This window comes from Lithobates pipiens, unplaced genomic scaffold (genome assembly GCF_037356315.1).
Source record: "Lithobates pipiens isolate NorthernLeopardFrog02 unplaced genomic scaffold, aLitPip1_a1.2 Scaffold_22, whole genome shotgun sequence".
Taxonomy (NCBI): Eukaryota; Metazoa; Chordata; class Amphibia; order Anura; family Ranidae; genus Lithobates; species Lithobates pipiens.
The window spans coordinates 57,867,041-57,886,449 of NW_027507784.1; the positions used below are offsets into that span (position 1 = coordinate 57,867,041).

Below are 19,409 nucleotides of genomic sequence, written 5' to 3' on the forward strand. Positions count from 1 at the left end.
GGTGGGAATCAAGCCTAAAGGTACACTTGGGGATTTCTAGTTTAAAATAAAATCCTATATTATCATGAATCCTCACCTCCTGTGTCCTTTTGACATTAGAATCCAATTCTGCTATTGCTCAAATGACTTGGCAAATCAAATAAAACATACATAGTTAATGTATTTCATAGAAACCTGTTAAAATTGTATGTTGGTATGTCGATTCTAAAAGTCCCATATTTCACCAGCTGGCAGTGCTGCCAGTGCAAATTGAAATTACAGCAGTTACCTACTATAATTGTTGAAGTGAGTATCTCTCTGTATTACTACAAGCAGATGGCGTTAACCACTATAAACTGTAATGTTAGTTATAGTAATGCTGCTATACTAAATTACGCAGCTTCTTATGTTTCTCACAGATTTTAATGGTTTTCCTACTAGAGTTACTGCTTCTACTGCCCCTATGATAGAGTTTTATTACTCCTGCTCGAGTAATCTCACTTGTCTTGTTCCATTATCTGTAAAATAAAATGATGATACAATCAAAATTCCTACAGTGGAAGTAAGATCATCATGGAGATGATAGTCTACAATACAGCCTACAGAGTTCAGAGCAGGCGTCTTCAAACTTTCCAGTTTATTGTCCATCAGATTTTAGGAGGGCTTGACTGTGGCCAGTTGGGGTAGAAAATACCCCACTGTCCGTAGGAGTAGACAATGTTTCGGGCTTGATGATCAGTGGGAGTAAAAAAATTATATAACGCCTGTGGTCAGTAGAAGGAGAAATAGTTCCCCGTCACTTGTGTCAGTGGGAGGATCAGTGCCCCATCACTGGGATCAGTGCCAAATCATTGGTGTCAATGGAAGGATCAGTGCTCCATCATTGGTGTCAGTAGAAAGACTAGTGCTCCATTGTTGGTGTTAGTGGGAGGACCAGTGTTCCATCGTTGGTGTCAGTGGGGGGACTAATACCATATTGTTGTGCCAATGGGAGGAATAGTGCACCACCATTGTTGTCAGTGGAAGGAATAGTGCCCCATCATGGGTGTCAGTGGAAGGAATAGTGCCCCATCATTGGTGTCAGTAGAAGGAATAGTGTACCATCATTGCTGTCAGGGGAAGGAATAGTGCCCCATCATTGCTGTCAGTGGAAGAAATAGTGCCCCATCATTGGTGTCAGTGAATGGAAAAATGTCCCATCATTGTTGTCATTAGAAGGAATAAGGCTTCATCATTGGTGTATGTGGAAGGAATAGGATTTTTATCAGTGTGGGGAACATTGTCCGAAGGGCAAACAAAGGTCCACATTCGGCCGCCGTATCCACAGTTTGAAGACCACTGGCCTAGAAGCAGAAATCTAAATGGTTTACTTTAGTTTAGTGCCGGTCAAACCCAACTTCACATTTAAAGGGTAACTCTACCAAGATTTTAGGTGGACTTGTCCTTTGCACTTTCTGCTGTTTAATTAGTTCACTCAATATATCAATGTTGATGGTATGTTAGGAGTATCAAACAGTTTCTTATATTTCTCTTGTCTGTAGGATAGCTACACCTGAGTTGCCATGAAAGTGAATCCCATTTTTTATTTTGCTAAACCTAACAACAAAAATATAATATAGTACAGCTTCCCAGACCTTAGATATGGTTGGTTGCATTTGTTTTGCTTTCCAGACTTCTCTTTCCTTCCTTTGCTAGTAACAGACCTGTGCGAGGATGATATCACTCATTCACCATACTGTTTTCATGGAGTATTAGCAGCATTATCACCCTTATAAAAGGAATTGTTTTAAGACAAGAGCACCTAATCCTCTCATATTCTCCATGCAAACTAATGGCAGTCAGTAAGAACAGGAAGTTTCAGCTCACTAGATTTCTGGCAGGACCTAAAGGTTTTTTTTTTTTTTTTTACTCATTATTATTAATAATGTACAGGATTTATATAATGCATCAAACAGATATAACAAATTGTTTGTAATTTGTTTTGTAGCTTAAGGGGGCAAATAAGAGAAGTTCATTGTTATAGTTTATACTGTATACACTTACATAAGATGCCAGTGGGTGAATCAGCCCATCAATCTCCATCCGTATTTGCTGAATCCAGCTAGGCTGGACTGGCTTTTAATACAAACTGGCAAGAGAGTCAGGTATTTTGCAGAGAGGCTACTGTACACGCTCCATGAAAATTGAATCAATGTGCCTGGAGTGGTGCAGGTGGGTGATTTTATGGAATGCGGCTCTTTGTCTTATAAATGTTTCCACTTAGTTAGAAATGAAATCAGCAGTGAAGCCACAGGAAAACAAGGCACGGGATTTCAAGCCTCACAGCACATTTATACCGAATTGTATTTGCAAGAAACAATAGCAAGATATTCTGGCATCTGGGATTTCCTTTTGTATGGCTTGTCACGCAGGCTTAGGTGCATTTTAGTCTGAACTTTCTTTTTTCCTCACGCGACAGCTACAGAAGTACAAAGCGGAGAAGCGACAAGCGTGGGAAGAACTACAGAGAAGAGATGAAGAGCGCCTGGAGCAGCTGAGGAGAATAATGACGCAGCAAGCTGAAAAAGACAGAGAGCGGTAAGAGCAGAGTTGGTGTAGTGCAAAACTAATGTTTTTTTTTGTAAAGTGGCACTCCCAGCAGAGTTGGGCCCTTTACTGTGCACCTCCTCCACCCTTCTAAGTAGAGGTAAACAAGATTGTTTGCTGTATGACTGTTGTGGCTGACAGAAGTCATCCTCTAAAGGCCCTTTCACACAGGATTTCCAATCCGGCCCACCTGTCCATTTTTTAGGCGGACCTGATTGGAAGCTCCATGCAGCTCTATGTGTAGGCTGATGTAAACAGACTTGTAATCATTTACTCCTGCCTACCTCCGAGTCCATACAGGCTTGAAAATAAAAACAGAAAACGACTGCATCCTTTTCCATTTCTCCAGGCCTAAATGGGACAGATCAGAGGTTGCCTGATGTAAACAGACACATGTCCACCCACAGAGCTATTGCGGGTCCTCTGGGTCCACTGTGTAAATGCGGACACAAACTGTGGGCTCCTTGAAGGTAGGGACCGATGTGAATGTGCAATGTACAAGGATAGGAACAATTGTAGACACTCACGCAGGTTGAACTGGATGGACTGGTGTCTTTATTCAACCTTACTAACTATGTAACTATATATCCATCCCATTCAGCTCTGATTAAGCAGAGGATCTGCTCATTAATCTCCTAATGAATGGAGCAGAGTGTCTCCCTGTGAAAGGGCCCTAAGGCTAGCGGTACACACTTTGTTGCTCTCATTCAATTCTGACACTGCCAACATAAATCATCTAAAATTCAAGCTACGTATGGCTACCATAATTCTGGCTATAAATAACCCGATCCTGCCGCAGTTAAACACCTAAGCACGGACTGGCTGTTTATAAATAAGCAAAAAAAAAAAATACCACTTCAGTCCATCAGACAAAGTGCATGAGAGTATTGGAGCTACAGAGGATGGGCAGATATCTCCTCTGCACATCCTTGTTGAGAGGACATTTGTCCCTCTATGGGTTGCCAAGACTCTTTGAACATCTATAGGGTTCATATACACAAGCAGTTTTGTTTGAGCTGCTTTTTTATCTGTACAAGTCAACATGAACACCAAAACAACTCAATATATCTCCGAAGCAACTTATAAGCAACTCCATGAGCAACTAAAAGTCAAAGCAACTCAGAAGCAAGTCAAAGCAACCCAAGGCATACTGCATTTATTTTATTTCTAGTTTAAATGCCCATGTACATGAACCCATCCACTGGTACGAAAATAAACTGTTGATGTAAACCAAGCATTTACTGATACCACTGGAAAGTCCTCTCTTATCCCCCAGGCAACTTAACATCCACATAGCTGTCATACATTTTTAGATATGGTGTTCAAGTGTAAAATCGTAGTGACGCACCATGATTTTGAGTCTAAAATTAGGTTTTATTCCAGATATTAAGCAGATGCTTAATATAAAACCAACGTGTTTCGGGAACTATACATTGTCCCCTTTATCAGTTCTGAAAATAGTTATCGGTACATTTTTGAGGATAACTGTATGTACATAAACAATTTCTATACAGCATACTAACACATTTCAGCTTTGAGTTTGTATGCTCTATACATATGGTTTATGTATATTCAGTTATCTCAAGAAGTGTACCAATAACTTTTTCTAGAACTCTTACGTTTGTTGGCACATTTTAATTGAATGATTGTCACAGTTGCAGTCTCCAAAAGGTGTTGGCTGTAGCACCTACTATATGTTTGGAATAAAATCAGATTTTGGAAAATTTTCACATTCAAACACGTTTTCTACAGTGCTAGGCCACTGAACTAGTTTCTTGGTTCATGGAAGCAGCCCACCCATCACCTGGATGCCCCATTGGGATACTACCATTACAGTTTTGTAAAAAAAAACTTATTAATTAGGACCCAAGTGTATATACCTGAGGTTCTAGCGCAATTCATCTACCACTTCAAACATATATTTAGACACAGTGGTAAAGATTGGCCCCTGGTTATTTTTGTCAATGGACATATCCTTTTTTTCTTTTTTCATTTTAATATTTTATCTGATAAAGTCTCTTTTTCTACAAGCTAGATTAATTTCCTATTATATTTTCACTTTTACATTTATTTACTTATTATATTGAACAAAACGATTATAAATAATCCAATTCAACAGATAGAAGTGGTCTATAGTCCTGAGTCATTACTGTATGTTACTGGCTCTGGAGATTCTCACAGTCTGGTAATAATTTTTTTTTTTGCTAACTATACAGCCATGGTGGTTCTCCTAAAAAGCATAGTGATAAATTGCACTAATTGTGGCTCTGAATGCAAGTAACATTATTGCCTCCCTAAATGCATCAAAGAAACAGTTTAAAAGGACTAGTTCTGGCAATAGTTCTTAGTACCTTTTTACTGAACTCCCTGCAACCCAATGGAGAAATGCTTTAGGAAATTTTTTGAAGAAAATTAAAATTTTTAAATTATATTGTAATTTTTATTTTATTTTTTTATCAATTAAATGTGAAATGTTGTATACTGCACACAACCAACAAGGAAAGCTATAAATCATCATGAAAGCAGCTGTTGTCTCATAGAGTAGTTGTTGTGCTAAATAGAAACCTAAATGTTTCTGAGGGGGTACATCCCTTCCGCTCTACTTACAGAGAGGACTGGGGGAGTTTTACTAAAATCTGAGGGTGCAAAATTTGGTGCAGATCTGAATAGAAACCAATCAGTTTTCAGGTTTTTTTGTCAAAAGTCAATTGAACAAGCCGAAGTTAAAAAACTGGTGGTTTACCTCGAGAAGCATGAAAGTGGTGCTGAACTTCTTTATTAGAAAGCCCATCATGTTTTCTAAACACATTGTCAAATAGATCATTTGTAAATATTTTCTTTATATATAACAACTTTAACATAAAACTGTCAAAATGTATTAACATTCCCTGTAAAACATATTCAACCCCAAATCCAAAAACGTTGGGACACTGTAAAAAGTCTATACAAAAACAGAATGCAATGATTTGCAAATCTCCTAAATCCATATTTTATTCACAATAGAAAATAGAAAACATATCAAATGTTTAAACCGAGAACATTTACCATTTTACGAAAAAAAATTGGTAATTTTGAAATTGATGGCAGCAAACGTCTCAAAAGATTTTGGGACAGGGCAAAAAAAAAGCTGGCAAAGCAAGTGGTACTAACAAGGAATAGATGGAAGAACATTTTGCAACTAACATGTAACAGTAACATGATTGGGTATAGAAAGTAAAGATGGGCAGAGGTTCACAAATCTTTGAAAAGCTGCATCTAAAAATTGTATAAATATATTTCAGGGTAATGTTCCTCAATGTAAAACTGATTGCAAAGCTTTTAAATTATGTATCCTCATATAGGGTACATAATATCATCAAAAAACAGGCATGATTCTGTGATAGAACATCACTGCATGGACTCATGAATACCTCCAAAAATAACTGTGAACACAGTTTGCCACGCCAACCAAAAGTGCAAGTTAAAGCTCTATCATGTAAAGAAGAAGCCATATCTGAAAATGATCCAAAATCCCACCGTCTTTGTCTTTTCTGGGCCAAAGTTGTTTAAAATCGTCGGTTGCAAAGTGGCAAACTGTTCTGTGAACATATGAATTGAAATTTGACATTATTTTTGGAAACCATGGGCGCCGGGTCCTCCGGACTTCGTATTTTTCTTTTATTAAAATTTAACTCTAGACCCCCCCCCCATTTCCACCCCCTCTTGGAGCACCCTACTGCCTTTATATTTAAAATGTTTTTGCAAACATAATTTTTACTGTGGGGTTCTGGCTGGTCTGGCTATGTGAATTCAAAGGTTGCTTTCCTGAATCAGTGGGCAGATCCTGAATGCTGTAGAGAGTGGTGCCATGTATTGATGTCAAGCTGTTTTCTGCAGAATTTTCCTGCCTTGATTACATATTCCTGTGGCCTGGCACCTTAATGCCCTGGGCTTAAGGAAAGTAGGTGTCATTTATAGTGCTGTGGGGAACAGCACTGGAATGGTTGTTGAGTATTGCAGTAAGTGCTGTTTTTTTATTTCAACAACTGCTGGCCAATTGATTTTTTTTTTTTATCATGAACTAGAATTGGAAGGTAATGTTAGCAGTGTATAACAGTATCCCTTTAGAGATTTGGAGTTAATAGACTGCTCCACTTGGGGGAAGGGAAGAAAGCCTAACATGGTTTAAAATCCCATAACTCACTCAATTTTTACTCATATGGCATAACCATCTTCTATGTGGATTATGCACAGTAGTTCAGTTTAACACATATTGCAGTAAAGCTTCTCCAGGAATTCAGAGGTATTCCTAAACTAGGTATAGACAGTCATTACCAACATGTGCATTATGTTCGGAGGAGCCTGACAGTTTACTGAAAGTTCTTCTTCCCAATCCTCCTCAGTTTCGAGATCCCAATTTTATCCCTTTGGCTCCTCTTGGGTGGTGTTCAGAGCAGCCTGACAGTCTTCTGGAAGTTCTTCTTCCCAATCCTCCTCAGTTTCAAGATCCCAATCTTTTCCCTTTAGCTCCTCGTTGGTGGTGTCCAGAGGAGCCTGACAGTCTTCTGAAAGCTCTTCTTCCCAACAGTGTTAATTTTAGTCTCAGGACTAAAATGGCATTTTAGTTTTAGTCCCATTTTAGTCTTTTGAAATTGTTTTCATTTTAGTCGTATTTAGTCGACTAAATCTCCAGTACATTTTAGTCAACTAAAATGTCCTACGTTTTAGTAGTCTAAAATCTCCAGTACATTTCAGTAATTGCAATTTAGTTGTAGTCATAGTCTTTTGACTAAAATGGCATTTTAGTTTTAGTCTCATTTTAGTCTTTTGACTAAAATTGCTTTTAGTTTTAGTCATCTCAATTATTTTAGTTTTAGTCGTATTTTAGTCTACTAAACTAGTATTCATTTAGTCGACTAAAATGTTTTAGTCATTTCAATAGACTAAAATGTTTTAGTAGTTTTAGTAGAAATATATATAGATCGGCATTAATGTGCAATTTTGCTGTGCCACATCCTATAAGTAACCTATACAAGGACTAAACCCTGGTGGTGGACTTTGGAGGCACGTACACCAATAAAATGTATAGAAACAATTTTATTTATTCAAAAGATTGGTAAAAAAAATATCATAAACATAGTTTATTAACAAACATGCCAATGTACAATTTAGTTGATGAGCTTATCATCTATCCAGGATACAATTAGCTGCAGAGCTTGTAACCCTACGTGTTTTCGGAGCTCTTGTGGTCTCCTTCATCGGGGGTAGACAAAAAACATAGAGCGTAATTCTAGTGAAGAATGCAAACGACAAGACATTAGAACCGAGGTAAAATTAACAAACATTATACTTACATACAGTGCCTTGCGAAAGTATTCGGCCCCCTTGAACTTTTTAACCTTTTGCCACATTTCAGGCTTCAAACATAAAGATATAAAAAAAATTTTCGTTAATTTTACCTTGGTTCTAATGTCCTGTCGTTTGCATTCTTCACTAGAATTACGTTCTATGTTTTTTGTCTACCCCTGATGAAGGAGACCACAAGAGCTCCGAAAACACGTAGGGTTACAAGCTCTGCAGCTAATTGTATCCTGGATAGGTGATAAGCTCATCAACTAAATTGTACTTTGTACATTGGCATGTTTGTTAATAAACTATGTTTAGAATATTTTTTTTACCAATCTTTTGAATAAATAAAATTGTTTCTATACATTTTATTAGTGTACTTGCCTCCAACCTCACTGAGCTTGAGCTGTTTTGCAAGGAAGAATGGGCAAGAATTTCAGTCTCTCGATGTGCAAAACTGATAGAGACATACCCCAAGCAACTTGCAGCTGTAATCGCAGCAAAAGGTGGCTCTACAAAGTATTAACGCAAAGGGGGCCGAATAATTTTGCACGCCCCACTTTTCAGTTTTTTATTTGCTAAAAAAGTTTAAAATATCCAATAGATTTCGTTCCACTTCACAATTGTGTACCACTTGTTGGTGATTCTTCACAAAAAATTTACATTTTATATCTTTATGTTTGAAGCCTGAAATTTAGCAATAGGTTGAAAAGTTCAAGGGGGCGAATACTTTCGCAAGGCACTGTATCAAGGTAGGTAGTTGTGTGAATGTAGCATGTTATTTATTAAAAACTACTAAGCCGAGCAGAAAGGGTACGTGGTTTCCCAGTATCCAGGGGTCCCATATACGAATGTTATTACATGAGATTCGAAAATGAATATAATATGGGCAAAAGGTGGAAGTGTCCAGAAAGTCTCCCTCCCCCACCCCCCGATACAACTGGGGTACTGCTGGGCGAGACCGGGAGAAACACTGAGGCGAAAAAAGGCGCCAGGTCCTAAGAGAGAAAAAAGATGAAAGGTTGGAAAGATAAAGTCTATAGAAATAGCATTCTGTGGTGTAGAAAAAAAAAAAAAATAATAATGAAGGAAGGGAGGGGAGAATTTTTTGATAAAGGAAGCTTATTCAAATTAAGGTATAGCTACCTGTAGTAGTAACACCGGTGGGATGATATGTGTAGGGACTCTGAAAAAAGAAAGGTGTAGGTAATAGAAAAAACGACATACTACTCTTCATATTCTAGTATAGTATATACTAGTATTCTACTATACTCACAGGGGCGTTTCTGAATGAATAGCAAAGTCTTTGTGCAATATGTGAATCAGTATCTCTTCTCCTAAGCGGTGTGTAGCGGAGATATGTATGTCTTTATCCAAGGCCGCATTTCCAACGTACTTTCAGGAGTAGAAATTGAAGAATCCTTCGATTGTTCAATACTTCAACAAGTGTTTTATTTTAAGAAAGATAAGCAGAGACAACTGACATCTGGTAACATATGGCATGATGATGGCCTCAGATGGAGGAAAAGGGACATCTGATCTATATTTTTCAAAGTGTAGAGTTCTTTCTCTTCCCACCTCTTTTCCTAACTCTCATAATCCAACTCCATTCTTATACTCTTTCATAATGTTATGTCAGCATATCCTAATAACACCCATATTTGCATATATCCCTAATATGGTTCAGTCTAAAGATAAGTAGCATAACTCCACCCATTGTCCTGACATAGTAACTCAAAAATAGAAGTGTCTACTCAGCAAAACCACTCCTCTCTGTACTCTGTGTAGCTCTGTGACCTTCAGAGACCATCACTTATTACCGTACATATAACTTACATATATTTTCAGAAACTTTTATCACTTAAAATATTAATTAACTCAAAAACTTCTAACAGACTCGAAACCCACGAAGTGAAATGACCACTGTAAAAAGTATTGATGTATATTTGAGAAAAAGAGCATGAGACAACAAAATGATAATGAAAAAAAAAGGCAACCACACAGCAAGGACAAGACAGAAAGGGAAATAAAAGTAGGGGGATGCCCTGCTGCATATATGCAAGACCAGAGCGCCACTGGGTCCCCAAACGTGCAGAGAGCCAGACAGGAAAACCCCCAAGAATTTACCTTTAAACAGGCACAAAGAACAGAGCCTCCAGACCATCCGCTCGGCGTCCCACACTGTCGAGCTGTGGAGTACCGGCGGACAGAGCGTCTGGGGCTTAAATACAGCCCTTCCCCAATCAGCCGGCATGCAACTAATTGCCGCAGCTGATGGAGAGGGAGGAGAATGCGTCCAGGCCCGGCACGCCCCCCGAATGGTGTGCCCCGCCCACTCCACCCGCCGACACAGCAAGCTTCCCCAGCGGACAGCGCATGTCCACTGGAGTTGCAAGATGTAGGGCAGCCAGCTATGGAAATGCCAGCTGCAGTCTCCTATGATGCCGCCACGGGTTACAACACCCGGGCGGCTTGGTGTTCCGGGCGATCCCCCGGAGCCTGCCCAGTGGGTGGGGGGGGGGGGGGGGAGAGCAAAAGAAAAAAAGGGAGAAAAAAAGGACACAAAAACTGGAAGATGAAAAATATAGATGTATACAATAAAATAAAATAAATTTGTATACAACCGGCACCAAAAATGGAACATATGAGTGGGCCATGCATGGATGTAAAAAATTTAAGTGAAAAAATAAAAATAAAAATTAATAGAAAAATAGAAAAAATAAAAATGAAAATCGATATGAAAAAAAAAATATATATAAATATAGATATAAAAAAAATAAATAAATAAATAAATAAATGTATAGAAACCGAGACGGGCACAGACACAGCTAGGATTCCTACAAAAGGAGCTCAACAGGACTGAGAGCCACAAGAATGTATCAGAATTCAATAGATGCCAATCATAATAATGTATAACAGTTTTACACAATATTGTATCAGAATTCAATAGATGACGATCATAATAATGTATAACAATTTTACATAATATTGTATCAGAATTCAATAGATGACAATCATTATAATGTATAACAATTTTATACAATATTGAACGTCCACAGTGGTACCATTGGGAAAATAATTAAATAAGCATAAAGCAGAAACACTGACAGGGACTGAAACATCCTAGTGCTGTAATACAAATAATGCAATACAAAAGCAAAAATTTAATTTACAATAATCAAACATTAGCAACTGGACACAGCCAGTTGACACTTACAAAAAAAAATAATAATAATTTTGTTAAAGATGATTGTCAATTATTGTTTTTCCATGCCCCCTGAAGAGAAATCTTCAAGGAACGGTTTAAACCAATGCTATCGTTGAGGCCTGGTGGCTGGGTAGCTTTTAATTTATGTATCCAATGGGATTCCAATTGGAGGAGGGATTTGTTCCAGTCCCCCCCCCCCCCCCCCCGGGTCTGGGTATACACGATCTAAAATCAAGAATTTGACCTTTGGAAATTTCCCATTGTAGACCAGAGTTGTATGGCGACCCAGAGGTAAGTCTGGGTCGCAAGATTGCATTCTCAAAATGTGTATAAGCACATTTCCAGAATTAGACTTTTGTTTTTCCGATGTAAAAACAATTACACTCACATAAGAGTAAATAGACTACCCCAAACGTATGACAATTCGATTTTTTTTTTCTACACCACAGAATGCTATTTCTATAGACTTTATCTTTCCAATCTTTCATCTTTTTTCAATTTAAGGGCCTGGCAGCTTGTTTCGCCTCAGTGTTTCTCCCAGTCTCGCCCAGCGGTACCCCTGTTGTATCGGGGGTGGGGAGGGAGATTTTCTGGACACTTCCACCTTTTTCCCATATTATATTCATTTTCGAATCGCATGTAATAACATTCATTTATGGGAGCCCTGGATACTGGGAAACCCCTTACCCTTACTGCTCGGCTTAGTCATTTTTAATAAATAACCCGCTACATTCACACAACTACCTACCTTGATATGTAAGTATAATGTCAAATAAGTCTATAATGTTTGTTAATTTTACCTCGGTCCTAATGTCCTGTTGTTTGCATACTTCACTAGAATTACACTCTATGTTTTTTGTCTACCCCTGATGAAGGAGACCACAAGAGCTCCGAAACGCGTAGGATTACAAGCTCTGCAGCTAATTGTATCCTGGATAGGTGATAAGCTCATCAACTAAATTGTACTTTGTACATTGACATGTTTGTTCATAAACTATTTTTATGATATGTTTCTTTACCAATCTTTTGAATAAATACAATTGTGTCTATATATTTTATTGGTGTACGTGCCTCCAAAGTCCACCACCAGGGGTTTTTCCTTGTATAGTCATTTTAGTCGACTAAATTAACACTGCTTACCAATGCTCCTCAGTTTCAAGATCCCAATTTTCTCCCTTTGGCTCCTCTTGGGTGGTGTGCAGAGGAGACTAACCGTCTTCTGAAAGTTCTTCTTCCCAATCATCCTCAGTTTCAAGGTCCCAGTTTTATCCTCTTGGATACTTTTGGATGGTCTTCAGGGGAGCCTGAAAATCTCTTTTAAGAGTACATTTTCCCAGATGTTCATCTCACCGTTTTTATTCAATGGTGAGGTCCAAATTCAGAGGAACCTGAAAGTCTTTCTAGATATGCCCACTCTGCATTTTCAGAATAAAGAAACACCCTGCAGACACAAAGAAACCTCTTTTGCTCAGATCAGTGAAAACCAAGCATATATACTCTAACGTTCCACTATATTGCCGATCTTTAGGTGTTTTAAACCAAAACCTAATACTGATTTGTTGGTTTGGAATTTGAAAGGTTGGATGCCAAACTCTAAAACACCAAAAAGGCTGTATCCTATAACTGCCATGAATGTCTAGGAACTGTCTGTGCTGTCAATGGGGGTGTCTGGATCACAATTCTGGCTGAGCCAGATAAGAAAATCTTATGGCAGGCAAGAAAGTTCCTATTATGGGCAATAAGGTTGTTTACATGTTTTCAGAGATGGCATGTATCAGGCCCCATACTTTCCTCCAAATTTCATAGACAAGTATTGGTGTTGCCAATAGCAACCATTTAGAGGGTACATTTTGTAAAGTACAATGTAATAAGAAGGAACAGTGTTTAATTGTTATGGGGGATGGGGTTGTTACGGATTCATTGGTTTCTGTTCTTTCTCAGTCACTGACCGTAAGCATGTATAGACATTTGGGGTTCTGACTTCACTTGCTGCATGCGTGTTCCAAGTCAGTGATCCAATGGCAGCCTACATATTCCTCTCAGTATATATTTTCTGAAAAACACCTTGTGGTTTTGTATACTGTTATTGATGGGATAGAATGACCACAAATGTCGACACACCTGGTGTCATACAGTCTGTCTGCAGATCAATGATGTGTGTGTATATATACTGCATATAGTATGTGTATGTATACCTATATATTGTTACATGACAACAATTTCAAGATGGCCATCATGTAGCTGGGCCAGCCTTTTTATGACAATAGTTTCTTGTCTTGTTGCCATAGTGAGAGCAACAGCTGAAGAAATGCCTGTGTTTTTTTAAAGTAGGGCTGCAGCCAAATTTTTTTTTCTGTAGCACCACCAAAATTCTGATAGCATCCTCAAAGCTACCCCATCAGTGCGCCTTCTAGAACCTTAACATTGCTTTGCAAGTTTGCAATAGATCCACTGTGGGTCAATGTAAACTTTCAAAGCAATGAGAATGGGTTGGGCCTTGCTCCGCAATGATACTTCAGCTCAATGGCACACGATCCAATATTTTATTGATATTTCTGTCTGACACGGTCCACTTCAGCGGATTGATATTCCCTGAGCTGGGGTGCAGTTTTGGGTGTAAAAAGGAAGAAAACCCTTGCAGAACTATTGCAGTGTGGTTTGGAGAGACACTGGAAGGGACCCTCTCAGCAACAGTATACAGGGGGTACTGACCACTAGTTTACAGGGGGTACACTGATCGCCAATGTAAGGAGACATATGGACTACTATACTCCGGCGGGGTTTAATACAGTGCAGTGTTAGGGGTTAATTATTGCTCCATGCTGGTGGTCAATTATTGTTCTGTGCTGGGGGTTAATTTTTATGCTTTGCTGGACGTTAATTATTGTGTCTTGCTGGTTGTTAAATGTTTTGTCCCACTTGAGGTTAATCTTGGGGTTCATTTTTATGCTGTTCTTGCTGTGCCAAGCTAAGAGTTAATTATTGTGCCATGTTGGTTGCTAATTATTGTACCCGGGGCTGATTATTGTGCCATGCTTGGTGTTAAAGTGACATTCCAGCCTAACACTAACTATGCTTAAAAATGTTCCCTTCCCTTTCCTGCTATTTGTCCAGTGTACCTTGTGTAAAAAAGATCTGTATGCTTAAAGTGGAAGTCCATGCTAAAACTAAAATCCCTCTATAATCCCATCTATAGACACCCACGATATAACTATCTAGCCCTGTAAAGAAAAAAAATTGTATACATAGCTTTTCTGAAGCTGATCTGACCCGAACCCAGGCTGAGCTGTCAGCCGTGGGTTCGCTGTGTAGGCAGGTGCAGAGGACATGTCCCACAATAGAAGCCCCATAGTGACGTTATTTCCCATTAATTTCACAGCTGTTGTCAGCCATGTCCTCTGCAGAGCTTCCCCCACTGGAGATTGGGTCGAATCGGCTTCAGAAAGGGTATGTATACTCATTTTTTCTTTACAGGGATAGATAGGTTAGTGTTAGATCATGTGTGACTATAGAAGCAGGGATTTTAGTTTTAGTATGGACTTCCACTTTAATTATGTTGAGTCCGCTCTGGTTCTGTCACATGACCCTGCAGCTCCAGCTCCCCTGTGTCAGTGATAGGCTGCTGCAAGGGAGAGGCAGGAGTGCTGATAACAACTGGGACATGGGAGCCTATGGGTGACTTCATGGCTTCCAAACTCCCAGCCAGTGTTAAGCATTTTATCCTCTCCCCTGACACAGGGTATCACATGACCAGACCAGAGCAGACTAAAAAAGGTATGTATATAGATCTTTTTTTACACAGGTTAGGCAGGATAGATTGCTGGAGGGAGAGGGACATTTTTTAAGCATAGTTAATGTTAAGTTGAAATTCCACTTTAATTATTATGCTGTGCATGCAGTCAATATTTGTGCTGAGCTTGGGATAATTACTTTGCAGAGTTGAGGGTTAATTAATGTGTCATGTTCTGGGCTAATTATGAGGCCGGGGGTTAATTATTGTGCCATGCTAGAGGTTAATTATTGTGGCATTTCTAAGGGTTACTACAGGCATTGACATATGCTAGGGTTTATTGCTAGGGGTTATTATTGCTGTCCATGAGACTTGCTGGGGTTATCATTGCTAGCCCTGACACTTGCTGGGGGTTATCGTTGCTGGCCCAATTGGAATTAATTTACTCCCACAATCTCTTAAGTGTACTGCAATGCTCTATTTTGTCTATACAAAGGGGGAAAGGTGGCACACCACAAGCCATAGACCGTGACATGCACTTTTCATTCACGCCCACTTTTGATGACATTCAACCTACAAGAGAGTGGTAGGCGGCATGTTGCACGCATTGTGTTAGCTTCTCCACCTAACTCTTAGAACCAACACAGCACCCTCTTCAAAATTGGGGCCACCCTTGCATGTATATAGGACCCAAGACAAATGTTAGTTGCATTCTTCAGCTTTGCCTGGAGTTAGCCTTTGCCTTATGGCAGTCTATGGCAGAAAAACATTCCCACCATTAAACTGAAATAATTGTTTAAGATACCCACATCCATCCCTAGGATCAACACGTTTAACTTTTCAAATGCCTCTGTGGCTGTAAAGATTTAAGCACGTTTCACACAAAAAAACTATTGCTTTTAATTTTTAATGTTGTGGATTGAGAAGTCTGGTAATATCTGCAGAGGTTTCACAACTCTTACAGATTAATATTGATCCTGCAAACCTAAGGGAGCACAGAACATGTACCAGACAGTGCAAGCCCTGCAGGGCTACGGGAAACCATTAAGAACAGTCACATTACAACGTTTGTGGATTGCAGAATTCTTAACCCTCTGATACTGTGTGCCTATTTAATTTATTCTTGTTATTGCTGATCTAAAGCAAACTGCAAGTCAAGGTCAAAGTGAAAATAAATGGAGATGTTATTTTCAATATGGCAATGTGCAAGACTATTATGGGAATGTGCAATGTGGTCACTTCCCTTGTGTTTTGTCTCAGTATTACACATTTTATGTCTACATCTGTCATCTCCAGGTATCACTTTCATATTGCCTTTGTTCTTAATAAATGTGCATAGGCTGTGCTTTCAGTTTAAAGTAGATTAAATTACCGGTATGTTTTGCTGGCTAAATCACTATGTATTATAAATATTTGCCTAAGGAAAATAGGTTTTTAATGTTTTTTTTTTCTTAAACTGAACCCTGGGATGGGCAAATATTGCCCTAATACAAGGGACATATGTATTTGTAAATGTTGGTGTGCTTTGTTTATTTTTTCAGACCTATGCAGTAATCTAGTGTGAAACTTTATGGCCGCGTACACACGCGGGGCCTGTTCGGCCAACTTTGTCCGCTGAACAGTGTTTCGGCAGACAGTCCGCCCGTGTGTGGGCTTTCAGCGGACAGTTTCAGCGAACAGTCCGCTGAACAAGGTTTTTCGGAAATTCCGAAAAACTGTCCGCTGAAACTTTGTTTCAGCGAACAGTCCCCTCGTGTGTAGGCTTGTTCGTCAAACTAAGTTCCGCGCATGCTCAGAAAGGATTTACACGCCGAAAGTTATAATGCAGTGTATAGGACGTCGTATTTTTCGTCCCGTCGTACGTGCCGTTCACGTCATCGCGCACGGTTTCAGTAAACTGTTCGTTCGTCGTGTGTGGCCATGTCCGTCCATGCTAATTTTGAGCGGACTGTTTGCTGAAACTGTTTGACGGACAAAGTTGGGCGAACAGTCCCCGCGTGTGTACGCGGCCTATCTCTGTGCAGGAGCTTCCTGTAATAAAGACCAGTCAATGCTGCTCTCTCTCCTTGTGCAGGGTGACTGGTCTTGTCTCCACCCCCTCCTGTAGTTTTCTGCAGGCAGCCTGTGGTGGGTGGACCTGTTGGGACCCTCCCGCAGCTGTGCACTCTGCCCAAGCTAAATACAGCACAGTGATGATGTCACCACCATTTTTACAATGTAATCTGGGTTTGGTATGACACTAGGGCACACAAAGTGATTGAGTTTGCATTAGAGTGAAACTCAGTTCAGTCTGTCAATAACATTAACACAGCAGTTTTTGCTTTTCAGAGCCCCCCCCCCCCCCCCCCCGTAACCTAATTTTATTACCTGTTGATCCTGCCAGTAATTTTTCACCAATTATCTCAAAATATAAAATTAATAAAGCGAGCAGATGCTTCAGCCCACCGGCGTCTAAAATAATAGTTAACAGGTATACTCAGGAACTCCTGAGGTATACTTTAACTTTGGGGGACACAGGAGATCATTTCTTTGAAGTGTTGGTTTTCCAGGAGACTTCACATGAAGATATCCAGTAAATGCAATAGTGTCCTGGTGGCTTGGAGGGGGTCACTTTAAGGGTGAAGTGATCCTTCAGTAAAGTAGAGGGTGGTGTAATGTGCAGTAACAAACTATTGTCTATGACTATTATCTTTCATTGTTCTGACTGCTAATGAATAGGAAACTGATTAATTACTGGACGTTGTACACCATAATTTCTGTATGCAATGTCTTACATACGCACCCAATAATCTTCTGTTCCCCTCTTCCTAGTTTCATTATCTTGTTCCTTTTGATTTTTTTTTTCCATCGGTGTCTTTATCTTGCTATCTTCTCCAATAAAACATCATGGTCTCCACCACCTCTTCCTGTCGGCTATTTCTCTGGTGTCTGTATTGAGGAACTGAGCTGTTAAAAATGAACAGAGCCTCTATTGATCCACAAACAGAGATAGAAACTCCTTAATCATGGCCTGTGAAGCCTGTCAGGGTGATGTGAACGTTTGCTAAATAAAAGTCACAGTTTGCATACAAATACCTTGGAGTGTATTTTATGGAGTGGTGTAAGAGGTAATAGCGGTATGCTGAGGATATAGATAATGGCAAAAAAAATTTTAGTTATGGAAAGCGACAGAAGGATTAAAACATATTGGATTTTTATTTCTGCCTGTGTCCTAATAGGGGAGATTTACCCTTACTTGCTGTCAGGGCTGGGCTCTCAGCCCTCCCTTCTCAGTGCTCAGGTTGCTCAGCTGTCGTTTTATTGCCAGCACTAATCGTTCCACAGTGGCTCGCCTGGTGATAATTTCCTGCTTGTTAGTCCAGCCCCTTCTAGTTCATTTCTTCCTTGCCTTCGCCTTGGTCAAACATATCAGGAGATTCTCTACTCTGTTCCTGTTGAAGACTTTTCCTGGCTGACGTCCCTTCTGGTTCCTGATCCTGTCTGCTGCCTCTGACTACGCTGATCTCTGGCTTACCGATTTACTGGTTTGTTCTGACTACCCGCCTTGGCTACCGTACCTGGTTATGTTTTGACTACGTTTACTATTTGTATAATTTTTACCATTATATTAAAAGGTGTGATTTTTACTGCGTTTTCTGTCTCCGTCTGATTCATGCTTCCTGACATTTCCTGTCCACTTGACAAGGTGCCACCAGGATAGAAAGTGATGGGATATGCCTCTTATAAGACATTGACAAGAACAAACACCATCTTCTTGAAAATAGTGCCTTGTTACCTGGAAAATAGGGTTCATTACAGGAAACTGAAACTATGACTCTCATGGTTGTTCTGTGGTCTGCCCCTCTCTGCTTTTCTTGTCTGTCTATTGGCTACTAAGGCTACCATTCACACACCATAGCCAATAGGGAGTTAACAAGAACAGGAAGGGGCAGGGGCATATCTATTGCCTTGTTTGCCTTGGGTGGCATTTTTTTTAGAGGAGGGGCATCACCCCAGTATTGTTTTTAGATCCATCGGTCAGCTCTCTTGTAATAGCAATCGGAGTGGCTTACTAGCTGCTCAATTGCTATTACAAGCAACTCTCCTATCCCACTATGTGGCCCACGCAACCAGCCGGTGCAACTACCGGCTAGCCGGGCATGGCACTTAGAGCTGTTCACTGTGAATGGCTGCAGCTTGCCCATCAGACCCTGAGACAAGACCGGTATACAACGGCCGGGATGTGACAAACTTAGATGGGGGGGGGGGGTCAATTTTAGTATTGCCTAGGGCAGTACAAAACCAAAATACACCACTGGGATGGGGCAGACCAAAGTGTGACTTTTTGACTGTCATTCTTGTTTCTTGTAATACATTACAATTCAAATCATATTCCCAGCCTGTTACCATTGAGAAGGCCATATGTTTGATCTAAAGTGGAATTTCAGTTTATTCCATTTTAGTTAATAAGAAATGTCAGACCTATCACTCTGTGACATACCACATATGGTGTTAAAGTGAAAGCGGAATAAAGTAGGCTACCGCATATCTGCCACCTCAAATTTCCAGCATGTCGGCTTTGCAAAGCAGAACCCTGGGTGC

The 19,409-nt window shown here is 39.8% G+C and overlaps 1 protein-coding gene and 1 long non-coding RNA gene across 2 annotated transcripts in view; one reads left to right on the top strand and one right to left on the bottom strand.

Annotated features, from left to right (window-relative positions):
* CCDC148 (coiled-coil domain containing 148) overlaps window positions 1–19,409 on the top strand; it is a 416,154-nt gene that overhangs the window by 376,545 nt on the left and 20,200 nt on the right. Inside the window, exon 12 of the mRNA XM_077447650.1 lies at window positions 2,438–2,556. Coding sequence (XP_077303776.1) covers window positions 2,438–2,556 — 119 coding nt within the window. The remainder of the gene's footprint in view (window positions 1–2,437; window positions 2,557–19,409) is intronic.
* On the bottom strand, window positions 8,187–9,460 carry LOC143925401 (uncharacterized). Its single transcript, XR_013261966.1, has 3 exons — window positions 9,167–9,460; window positions 9,037–9,076; window positions 8,187–8,888 (listed from the first exon to the last, which is right to left on the bottom strand). It is a non-coding gene; the product is annotated as an uncharacterized LOC143925401 (long non-coding RNA).